Here is a 12,720-nt window from a genome sequence, read left to right as displayed (position 1 = left end):
TTTTGCCTTAAGTTGTTAGGGATATTAATAACCTAAATTTCTTAACTATAAATTCAACATGCAAGCAATAAACTTGTAATATTCTCAACACTCTTTTCCATCTGGAAGTTTGTCACATACCAATTATCCTTTCCACTATTTGATACTGTTTATGTAGATCATCTGTAAGTTCCTGCTGGCAGTTATAATATTCCACGTCTTCTGGAGAAGCATTTTTCAGCCTGAAATGGGAATTTATTTGCAGCACTTATTACATTGTGTAGTTCTAAAACTAAGAAAAACTGGCAATTTTAAAGCTCTGAACGTAGGCACCATAGGAATGCTGCTTAGAGAGCTGCTTTGAAGAAGCTACAACTCTGAAATTCCTGCTATAAGTGTTGCATATGGCCTAGGTACCTCATCACTGATGACTGAAAAAGCTTATCAAGAGACATTACTATCAGCTACAGCTTGTACTAGTCACGCAGATCATTTACAATATCTGTTCTCAACACTGAGTAGTGTACTTCACATGGTATTTTCACAGAACAGCACTGATGGCTCACTATAAGAATCTATCTTATGAGTAGGAGTCACTAAAAATCCCACCGCTATTCATAGATTATATTAAACATACTAATAAAATGGAATACCAAAACATAGCACTAAAACGTAAGGATTTTTTTCACTTCTTGGTTCTGAGGCTTTAACAGAAGTTTGAGCCAAGAAAACTAAATGCCGTAATGCTTCGAGTGCTTTAGCCATTTCTGATTTTTTTTTAATCTCTACAGTAATTCCTGAAGAACTCTGATCAAAATACAATCAATCAATGACAAAATTAGTAAAAGGTAAGATTTAAAACAAAAACAAAAAACCCACGACCCATCTTGTTAAAACTTCATTTATAACAGACACATTAAAATCTAGGTGCAAAAGCTGCTTCCTTAAAGGCCTGATTTTACAAGATGTGTGAGTATTCTCACTTGCTCAAGTAAAGTTGGTATGCTCAGAATCTTACAGGATCATAAGGTATTAGGGAAGCTTCAACTTTAAAGCTTTTGTCTTCCTGTTGTATAGGCACTTGAAACTATGCCTTCACAAAGAGGCAATAGAACTCTCAGAAACACAATAAAGCATCTATATTGTTACAAAAAATATGCAATGTGGAAGTAGTTATAAAAATACTCACCAGCGTTTTGTTTCCTGATCCTTTTTCTTATAGTTGTCCAGTTTCTTCATTCCTTTAACATTTTGTTGCTTCAGTGTTTCCTCAGTTTCCCAAGTATTATGGATGTGTGACCAGCCTTTCCATTTAATAAGATACTGTACTTCTCCTAGCTCCTTTGACTTTTCAAACCCAGTATTTGGGTCACCATCTGCCTCAACTGCATAGATGGTAGTTGCAGCACCAGTGGCTGATAAAGAAACCACACCATAAGGCTTGATTAAGCATGCACTGCCATAAATTAACCAGTAAAAAACATACTGCAGAAAGCAATTTGTGATACTCTTATATGAGCATGTAACTTGACTAATTATATCTACAACTCTTATGTCACTTCTCTTACTTGAAGAATTATGATGTAGCTATATTAACACACGCACAAGTATACCAACGAGATTCAAAAAAGCAACCAAAAAACTCTGCATCTAACCTATAGTATCTCACGAGAATTTTCTTAGCATTCCTAGTTTTTCTAGTGATCCCCAGAGAATGCTCCACTAACTGCTTGCTGTCATCTTTGCTATATCCTTCTCATCTCTGAGAATATAACAGATATTTCATATTTTGCTTAATCAGCCTTAGACTTGAATAGCCTACTATTCAATTATTACCATGGATGCTATAAATACAATTCACAGAATCGAAGAATAGTTGAGGTTGGAAGGGAACTCTGCAAATCATCTGGTCCAACCCCCATGCTCAAACAAGGTCACCTAGAGCCAGTTGCCCAGGACCGTGTCCAGATGGCTTTTGAATATCTCCAAGGAGAGAGACTCCACAAGCTCTCTGGGCAACTTGTTCCAGTGCTCAGTCACCCTCACAGTGAAAAAAAGTCTTTCTTGATGTTCAGATGGAACCTCCCGTGTTTCAGTTTGTGCCCGTAGCCTCTCATCCTGTCACTGGGCGCCACTGAAAAGAGGCTGGCTCTGTCCTCTTTGCACCCTCCCTTCAGGTATTTATATACATTAATGAGATCCCCCTGAGCCTTCTCTTCTCTGTCCCAGCTCTCTCAGCTTTTCCTCATAGGAGAGATGCTCCAGTCCCTTCATCATCTTCGTGGCCCTTCGTTGGACTCTCTCCAGTAGTGCCATCAGTCTCTTGCACTGGGGAGCCCAATACTGGACACAATACTCCAGATGCGGCCTCACCAGCACTGAGTAGAGGGGAAGGATCACCTCCCTCGACCTTGCTGGCAATACTTTGCCTAATGCAGCCCAGGATACCATTAGCCTTCTTTGCAGCAAGGGCACATTGCTGGCTCACATTCAACTTGGTGTCCACCAGGACCCCCAGGGCCTCTTCTGCAAAGCTGTTTTCCAGCTGGGCAGCCCCCCAGCATATATTGGTGCCTGGGCTTATTCCTCCCCAGGTGCAGGGCTTGGCACTTCCCCTTGATGAACTTTATGAGGTTCTTGTCAGCCCATTTCTCCAGCCTTTCCAGGTCCCTCTGGATGGCAGCACCACCCTCTGGCGTACCAGTCACTCCTCCTAATTTGGTGTCATCTGCAGACTTGCTGAGGGTATGCTCTGCCACATCATCCAGATCATTAATGAAGACGTTGAACAGGACTGGACCCAGTATCAACCCCTGGGGTATGCTGCTAGTTACTGGCCTCCAGCTAGACTTCGTGCTACTGATCACCACTCTCTGGGCCCAGCCATTCAGCCAGTTTTCAACCCACCTCACTGTCTGCTCGTCCAGCCCACACATCAACAGCTTGTCCATGAGGATCTTACGGGAGAGTGTCAAAGGCCTTCCTTAAGTCCAGTTAGACTAAATCCACTGCTCTCCCCTCATCTACCAAGACAGTCACTTTATCGCAGAAGGTTATCAAGTTGGTCAAGCATGACTTCCCCTTGGTGAAGCCATGCTGACTACTCCTGATGACCTTTTTGTCTTTCATGTGCCTGGAAATGGTTTCCAGGATTAGCTGCTCCATCACCTTCCCAGGGATCGAGGTGAGGCTGACCAGCCTGTAGATCCCTGGGTCCTCCTTCTCGCAGATAGGAGTGACATGCAAACTGGTAACAACAGACGAGGAGAAGGCTGAGGTACTCAACAACTGTTTTGCCTCAGTCTTCACTGGCAACCTCTCTTCCCACACCTTGAGAGTGGATGGACCTCAAGGCAGGGACTGGGGGAGCAAAGTCCCTCCCACTGCAAGAGAAGATCAGGTTCGTGACCACCTGAGGAACCCGAACATACATAAGTTTATGGGGCCTGATGGGATGCATCCCAGAGTCCTGAGGGAACTGGCTGATGTAGTTGCCAAGCCACTCTCCATGATATTTGAAAAGTCATGGCAGTCAGGTGAAGTCCCCGGTGACTGGAAAAGGGGAAACATTGCACCCATTTTTAAAAAGGGTAGAAAGGAGGACCCTGGGAACTACTGACCTGTCAGCCTCACCTCTGTGCCTGGGAAGATCATGGAACAGATCCTCCCGGAAGCTATGCTAAGGCACATGGAGGACAGGGAGGGGATTCGAGACAGCCAGCATGGCTTCACCAAGGGCAAGTCCTGCCTGACCAACCTAGTGGCCTTCTATGATGGAGTGACTACATCAGTGGACATGGGAAGGGCTACCGATGTCGTCTATCTGGACCTCTGTAAGGCCTTTGACACGGTCCCCCACAACCTCCTTCTCTCTAAACTGGAGAGGTATGGATTTGATGGGTGGACTGTCCGGTAGATGAGGAATTGGTTGGATGGTTGCATCCAGAGGGTAGTGGTCAACAGCTCAATGTCCACATGGAGATCGGTGACGAGTGGTGTCCCTCAGGGGTCCGTATTGGGACCAGTCCTGTTTAATATCTTCATCAATGACACAGACAGTGGGGTCGAGTGCACCCTCAGCAAGTTTGCAGACGACACCAAGCTGAGTGGTGCGGTTGACACGCCTGAGGGACTGGATGCCATCCAGAGGGACCTGGACAAGCTGGAGAAGTGGGCCCGTGTGAACCTCATGAGGTTCAACAAGGCCAAATGCAAGGTCCTGCACCTGGGTCGGGGCAACCCCTGGTATCAATACAGGCTGGGGGATGAAGGGATGGAGAGCAGCCCTGCCGAGAAGGACTTGGGGATATACTGGTGGATGAAAAGCTGGACATGAGCCGGCAATGTGTGCTTGCAGCCCAGAAGGCCAACCGTATCCTGGGCTGCATCAAAAGAAGCATGGCCAGCAGGTCGAGGGAGGTGATTCTGCCCCTCTGCTCTGCTCTGGTGAGACCCCACCTGCAGTACTGCGTCCAGCTCTGGAGCCCTCAGCACAAGAAAGACATGGACCTGTTGGAGCGGGTCCAGAGGAGGGCCACAAAAATGATCAGGGGGATGGAACACCTCTCCTATGAAGAAAGGCTGAGAAAGTTGGGGTTGTTCAGCCTGGAGAAGAGAAGGCTCTGGGGAGACCTTATTGCGACCTTTCAGTCCTTAAAGGGGGCTTCTAAGAAAGATGGGGACAGACTTTTTAGCAGGGCCTGTTGTGACAGGACAAGGGGGAATGGTTTTAAACTAAAGGAGGGTAGATTCAGACTAGATATAAGGAAGAAATTTTTTACGATGAGGATGGTGAAACACTGGCACAGGTTGCCCAGAGAGGTGGTAGATGCCCCATCCCTGGAAACATTCAAGGTCAGGTTGGACAGGGCTCTGAGCAACCTGATCTAGTTGAAGATGTCCCTGCCCATGGCAGGGGGGTTGGACTAGATGACCTTTAAAGGTCCCTTCCAACCCAAACTACTCTATGATTCTATGACATTTGCTTTCCTCCAGTCCACAGGCACCTCTACCAGTTGCCATGATCAATCAAAAAGTGGCCTCGCAATGACATCTGCCAGCTCCCTCAGCACTCGTGGGTGCATCCTATCAGGGCCTATGGACTTACGTATGTTCAGTTTGCCTAAGTATGCCTGACCTGATCCTCTTCCACCAAGGGTACGTCCTCCTTGCTCTAGACTTTCCCCTGGTCTCTGGGGTCAGGGATTCCTGAAGGCCGGTCTTGCTAGTAAAGACTGAGGTGAAGAAGGCATTCAGTACCTCAGCCTTTTCCATGTCCTGTGTTACCAGGACCCCGCCCCATTCAGCAGCATGCCCACATTTTCCCTAGTCTTCCTTTTGTCACCTATATACTTATAGAGGCCCTTCTTGTTGCCTTTGACAACCCTCACCAGATTCAATTCCAAGTGGGCTTTGGCTTTCCTAACTGCGTCTCTGCATGCTTGGAGAGTGTCTCTGTATTCCTCCCAGGTTACCTACCAGTCCCTGCTTCTGCCTTCCGTATACCTCGTTTTTGAGTTTTGCCAGGAGCTCCTTGTTTATCCATGCAGGCCTACTGGCATTTTTGCCTGACTTCCTGCTCGTTGGGATGGGCTGCTCTTGAACTATTTCTTCCTAAACTCGTTTTACTACTTCCCCCCTCCGTCTTTGGAATCTTATGTGAGGTAATTTTTAATTAAATACAGTCAGTATTACAGCTGAAGCACACTAGCAGCAGGAAACAGGCTCATTTCTGTGAGGAGAGCCAAATAAGGAAGTGGACCCAACCAGATGCAAGGGACAGATATAGAAACAGAGCATGGCAATAGCAAAGGACAGCACAAGCAGTAACAACATCTGGGCATGCAGAATATAAGCAGCCTAGTCCAAAAGGCTTTTAAACACAGCGGTGACACTGTGCATTGGAGTAAGGGGCTAGAGTAAGAATACACTGGAATTTAGGACAGTATGGGAAAAGAAAGTTGAGAGGAAAGAGAGTGCAAGCTCCGAGATAGGTCAGAAACTCTAGAGATCATGTATAACTAACAGAGAAAGGCAGTTCTGAAGTGTGAGTAGGCCCAAGTTTTCTATAATCAGAACCCTAATTTGCAGGCAAAAAACAAACAAACAAACAAACAAAAACAAAAAAAACCCCACTCACCACAAAACACATAAGCAGGACACTGCATCCCATCAGCTGCTGGAAATATGACACCCCTACCATCATTCATAAAATTACTTTTATGAGTGCACATGCAAGCATACCACTGAAATTTTAAATTCCACCATCCATTGCATTGTATTGGGACTATTTGTACAGGAATAACTGAAATCACAGTCTCAATGGTTCAGCCTTCCCAACATCATCCTTCAGCATTCGGGCTACTGGTTAGCTGTCCTATTCAGTCCACTTTTTCTCCACCCCCCTGTATACAGTTTATACCTATCCGGTATCAATAAACTGTACAAATAGTGGTGTAACAGTATGGTATACATTTATGCAATATGGAGCTATATTCCACTTCATTTTTTCTTTTTGCATTAGTTAGTTACTTAAGTTCTTCTATGTTTCTTTTGTAAGCCTTATAAAGTAAAACATCCTTATGAGTATGAAAAACAAAATAAGATTACTTTCTGGTATTTTTAAACTTATTCTTTACAAACATCGTGGGTTACCTACAGCTGAGAACAATTGCTGTTTACATTGCACCACAATGCACTGCAGCATCTTAAGAACACCGATAAAAAAATACCTCCTTTTCGGCCAATTCGACTATCCATAAACTTCTCTATAGTTTCAAATTCATCTTCTTCAGGCTGTGGGACATCTTCTCCACAAACTTCCAACAAGTCATCAGAATCTGTCTTGGTTTCTTCAGCTTCTTTGTAACTAACATTGACTGTTGCCTGGCGACGAGATCCTCTCTTGTCATAGTCATCATCATCTGATGAATCAAGCTGCCTCTTTTTCTGTCCTGCAATCTTTTTGCTGCTTTTTGGCTCAGTTCTTGAAGACAATAAGATACAACACAACCGTGGGGTTTCAACACCGACAACTACAAGCCTTCTGTATTTGTTTCTGAATACATATATTTCATGACTGCTCAGTTACACCACTTTCAGTTGGAGCAGACAGGAAAGAGGTATTCAACAGAAACCACTGGTATGATAACATCTTTTGTAGCTTAAAAAAAGTCTTCAAGTTCTGTAATAAATATTAATGTTTTCATTTGCCTGTATAGTAGTATAATACTTGATTACTAATTAGAAATAGTACCAGAGTATCTAAAATGCAAGACTTCTTACCTGCTTGGAGGTTTCCGGCTTTTGACCTTGTTTTTTGGCTCATAGTCAGATTCACTATCTTCACAACTGCTTTTCTCTCTATCTTCCTCTGATTCAGAATCAGAACCAGTTCCTGATACTGACCCTGACATTTGCCAGTCTTCACTGTACATATTGAGAGACAAAACAGTAACTCACATTAGTTTTTGGGGGTTTTTTGTTTGTTTTGTTTTTAAATCAGGTATTCACCACAGGTTTGCTGCTTTAATTTCAACATTCTTCACAGAAATAAAAATGTTATAATAGTCATTTCAGCTGGAAGGACAGAAACTTATCATGAATGAATAACAGGTAAAAATGCCCAATGGCTTCAAAGGGAGTTGAATTAAGTTTTCTGTTATCAAGAGGTAGATGTAAAAACCAAATCAAACAAAAAAATCTGGATTTCTGTATAAATTACAGCTTTAATAATTGAGTTAATTTGACATCAATAAACCCGAAGTCCTTAACAAGACTTTAGCTGGAAAGATACATATTTACTGGAACTTACCTATGCTCAAGCCATAAAACCCCATAACATTATATTTTGCAGAATCCAAAATTCTCTAATAGCTATGTTCCCTGTGCCTCATGTGAATAATTAGCAACTTCAGCACAGGAACCAAAAATAATGCAGAATCAGATTTGAGAAACACACAGGAAAGACTTGAACCATGGTAATCTGAGAGGCATCAGCTCCCAAAAGCCCCCACTGAGCTTCCAAATCAGTGCTTCACACCCATGCAAGATACTATGAGTAAGCCACTTGCGACTCCCAGTGGCAGTATCTCTGTGCTCCTGCTTAGCTGAGATCTACTTTGCAACAGGAAAGATGTACCCACTGATCAACAGTATCTTACCTCAGACTCTGTTTGTACAGAGAAATTTAATCTTAATAGCTTGGGGGGCGGGAAGAAAAGTCTGGCATGCATTCTTGAAAGGTTGCTAAATCTTTATACTACCATCTATTATCAGGTTTAGGGGTCTTTGACCAAGATGCTCAAACAGTATTAATGGCCTTCAAAGGTGGAATATTACTCAAAGACCTTTTAATTAAATTTCAGATCAGGAAGCTTAAGAATCAGTGCTTTGACACTTCTTTCACTTAAATATACATTGGTCCTAGAAGTTACGTTCTCATTGTGGTCAATACATCTGTGTGTCTTGGAAATACTATAGAATCATCTGTCTCCTTAAAAGATTTTTTTTCTGCAAGCAGTAAATTAAAAAACACCCAAACAAATAAAAACAAAAAAACCCCACCCCAAACCAACCAACTCCCCCACCCTATGCAAATCCACAACCTGTATTTATTTGGAGATATAGACAACATATAAAACACCATACTCTAGGGCTTGGATCCTGTACTAAGTTATATATAGAGAAATCTGATCTGCATGTCAGATAACAACTGCAAACATACTTGTTCAAAATAGGTATAAATCAAAATTGAAGCACAGAATATATGAGGTTATTTGGTTACTAGTTTCTAAACTTAAATCTTTCCTGTAACAGAGTATGTTATTAGGTGTAATCACATTCTTAAGTAACAGAAGACTGTTAATAACAATTCATCACTAGAGAAGTACTATTTTGCATAGCAAGCTTTTTTGCCTCCCCTTCCCCCTCCCCCCCAATACCATTTCTTGAAGATATTATATTGGCAACCCTGAATATTGAGATGATTCAGTTAACTGGAGAAGAGGAATGAGAGAACGATTCAATTTCTATACACCGTTCATAAAAAAAAAACAAAGCCAAAAAACCTAAACAAAAAAAAACCCACAAAAACCACAAAACCCCAAACAAAACACAAACAACACACCCACCCACACCCACACCCACACCCTGCCCCCGGTCACTACCAGTGAGAAGGTATAACCTTTTTCACAAACTTTTTGATCTACTGCTTAAAACCAGCTCAATTTCAACTTAGCTTTATTGACTAGCCAAGACAGTTTATTACTGTCAAACCTGTAATAGTTTGGGGGGTTTTTGCCTCTAAAGTGTTTAAAAATTTGGCATGAACGACGGGATTCCAACTTAAATTTTATCTGAGACAACCTACTTACGTAGTTTCTCATTTCTTCAATAATTTTCAGGGAGGACCTTCAGCTCAAAAATATGCTGCAAATAAGACTACTTTAAAAATAAAAAGTGCTGATGAATGTTTTTCAATAACACTGTAGGTAATAGTCTCTTTTACTCAGAAATGAATAGTGATATATATGTTCCTTTGAGAGTATTTATTTTAAAATATTCCAAAACGTTAATCAAAATTGAGAAGCACAAGATTATGTATTTCAAATGCAGAGAAGTGAAGCCTGGGTAATTATAAGCATTATGTCACCATAACAAAAAATTATATTATTTATGAAAAACATCTTACTCTCTATGTTTTTTCTTCTTGGTTTCACTGGAAGAGTCATCTGCAGAATCTTCACTGCTCGATGAATCCTGCAGATGAAGAAAAGAATATATACGATTCATTACCACAAAGAGAGTGAAGTATTTTTAGTATTAAAAAGATAATTCAGCTCCCACTTTCAAACTGAAATCATATTCTTAATGTCTTATCCTCTTCATCCCCCTCAGTGTACCCACTGATATTGAATAAGATCAGGATTGCTATTGATTTTGTATTTCTCCATCTATGAATATACCACATCAGCAGAACTCTAGAAAACACTACAAAAAACCTGTCTTAAAATATAATCATTGTGCCTACATATAGTCATAGTTTAGACTGCTGCAAGTTAATAAATCAAGATGAAGGTTCTATCAAAAGCCTAATAAAGTCTCCTGCCCTTTGAGAGCTCTCTCACCTTTCATATCCTCTCACATTTAACCACCACTAAGAAAATTTTGAGAATAGGATGTATGTTTCTTCTCTCTCCACTCCTAAACAAAAAATAATAAATAAATCTATGAACCCTCTTAAAATTATTTTCCTAAAACCAATCTCATAGAAATTAAAATTTAGATCATTTTTATCCTGAAAGAGTCTTCAGGAAAAGAGTACTTAGCAACAGCTATAAATTAATATTTTAACTATATATGATTAACTCCTTTGTTTAGTTTTAATGATGAGCAGCTAAATCTGACTAAAAAAAAAAGACGCCCAGAGTAATGATTAAAGACTTGTGATCACAATGCTCACTTTTTTTTTTTTAATAATGAAGGAAATACGAAAGTCTGCTTTTAAATAAATTCTAATTCACAGTCACTAGTGTCCTTAAAAGATATTCCTACTGCACAAAGTCAACTTTTGTTTAGCCTATGGTTTAGGTTTTAAAAATCTCTAAAATTGGTTCTCAAAATACAAGAATTCTTTTATAACTGTTACAAGAGTTGCAAAAATCTAGCTTTCTACTCCATATAGTGTTTTTGAAAACTGCAGCAGCTACCTTTATATAGAAACAATAGTGGAAAAGTCTTTTAGTATTTTTAACTGTCTTTATGGAACTCAGAAGGCAGAAATACAATGAAAGTTAATACTACATGACTTGAAAATTTTGTCCATACATCACAGAATATCTAGCTAAAATATCAATCTAAACTGCTATCCTTTTGGGACAACTCACCTGAAAACATGCAACTAAATATTTTTTCCTCTCTATGTTTCCTTATAAACGTCAGTTATTTGAACATTACTTTTATAGACTAAAATCAGACTTTTTAAACACACACACTTAAGAGAACAGAACTTGGCTCTACATAATTTTATTCTAACATATGGGGTAATGAGACATGCATGTTTACATTTTATTTACTAACTTATATATTATTCACCTCTTCTGAACCACTGTCTGATGAGGCTGCCTTCTGCTGTTGTTGCTTCTTGAGCACTGCTGATCTCTGCATAGCAAGTATACTTGGACTGGACTTCCAAAACTGAATTGGAATTCAGATACAAGAGTCATTTAAACCTATTGAAACTTTTAAGTTTACCACATACTTACTTTTCTTAAGATGAGCAGCATCACTATTAAGATGGATCTCAATTTTATTAATAATAAAAAACTCACTATAAAATACCGCACACATTAATAATATGGGATAGCATTTTAAAGTAGTGAGACTTCTGCAGAAAGGAATGTTATATGAGAATTGCCGGCACAATTTCTACAGTAAGTATAACAATAGTTGTGCAGGCCTCTGTATTATTAAGATAGCTTTTTTTTTTTAAAGTAAATTTTTAAAAACTGATCTAGATAAGTCCTTTCAGGCCACTTAGCCAATATATTTTTGCTTCATATGAGAATACCGAAGTACATAGAATCATAGAATATCTCAAGTTGGAAGGGACCCATAAGGATCATCGAGTCCAACTCCCTGCTCCTCGCAGGACTACCTAAAACTAAACCATATGACTAAGAGCGTCGTCCAGATGCTCCTTGAACTCTGACAGGCTTGGAGCCGTGACCACTTCCCTGGGGAGCCTGTTCCAGTGACCGACCACTCTCTCAGTGAAGAACCTTTTCCTAATGTCCAGTCTGCACTTCCCCTGACGCAGCTTCATTCCATTTCCACGTGTCCTATCGCTGGCCACCAGAGAGAGGAGATCAGCACCTCCCCCTCCACTGCCCCCCTTGAGGAAGTTGTAGACTGCGATGAGGTCACCCCTCAGCCTTCTCTTCTCCAAGCTGAACAAGCCAAGTGACCTCAGTCGCTCCTCATAAGTCTTGCCCTCGAGACCTCTCACCATCTTGGTCGCCCTCTGCTGGACACACTCCAATAGTTTGATGTCCTTCTTATATTGAGGCGCCCAAAACTGCACACAGGACTCGAGGTGGGGCCGCACCAGTGCAGTGCAGAGTGGGACAATCACCTCCCTCGACCGGCTAGCTATGCTGTGCTTGATGCACCCCAGGACACGGTTGGCCCTTTTGGCTGCCAGGGCACACTGCTGACTCATATTCAACTCGCCATCAACCCAAACCCCCAGATCTCTTTCCGCGGGGCTGCTCTCCAGCCTCTCGTCCCCCAATTTGTACGTATAGCCAAGATTACCCCGTCCCAGGTACAGAATCGGGCAGTTGCTCTTGTTAAATTTCATACGGTTGGTGATTGCCCAGCTCTCTAGTCTATCCAGATCTCTCTGTAAGGCCTCTCTACCCTCGAGGGAGTCCACAGCTCCTCCTAGTTTAGTATCGTCGGCAAACTTACTTAATGTACATTTGATTCCTGTGTCCAGATCATTTATAGAAACATTAAAGAGCACTGGCCCTAAAATTGAGCCCTGGGGGACCCCATTGGTCACCAGCCTTATGTAACCCCATTTACTATTAACTCTTTGAGCCCAACCCATCAGCCAATTACTCACCCATCGTATTATGGACTTGTCTAGCTGTGTGAGAGACAGTATCAAAAGCACGAACATGAACAACCACCAAAAAAACCACAAAAAAAGAATCCTTAACAGTCTTTGAATCTTAC

The 12,720-nt window shown here is 41.4% G+C and overlaps 1 protein-coding gene across 4 annotated transcripts in view; it reads right to left on the bottom strand.

Moving 5' to 3' along the window:
* Positions 1-12,720, bottom strand: part of LOC142075115 (chromodomain-helicase-DNA-binding protein 1-like) — a 71,252-nt gene that overhangs the window by 31,034 nt on the left and 27,498 nt on the right. For all 4 annotated transcript variants that reach the window (XM_075136139.1, XM_075136136.1, XM_075136138.1 and 1 more), the window contains 6 exons: positions 11,074-11,175; positions 9,671-9,738; positions 7,264-7,407; positions 6,711-6,964; positions 1,169-1,394; positions 121-221 (listed from right to left, as the gene is read on the bottom strand). In XM_075136139.1, the coding sequence (XP_074992240.1) occupies positions 121-221; positions 1,169-1,394; positions 6,711-6,964; positions 7,264-7,407; positions 9,671-9,738; positions 11,074-11,175 (895 nt within the window). The remainder of the gene's footprint in view (positions 1-120; positions 222-1,168; positions 1,395-6,710; positions 6,965-7,263; positions 7,408-9,670; positions 9,739-11,073; positions 11,176-12,720) is intronic.

This window comes from Calonectris borealis, chromosome W (genome assembly GCF_964195595.1).
Source record: "Calonectris borealis chromosome W, bCalBor7.hap1.2, whole genome shotgun sequence".
Lineage (NCBI taxonomy): Eukaryota > Metazoa > Chordata > Aves > Procellariiformes > Procellariidae > Calonectris > Calonectris borealis.
This window is presented reverse-complemented; position numbering and strand designations above follow the sequence as displayed.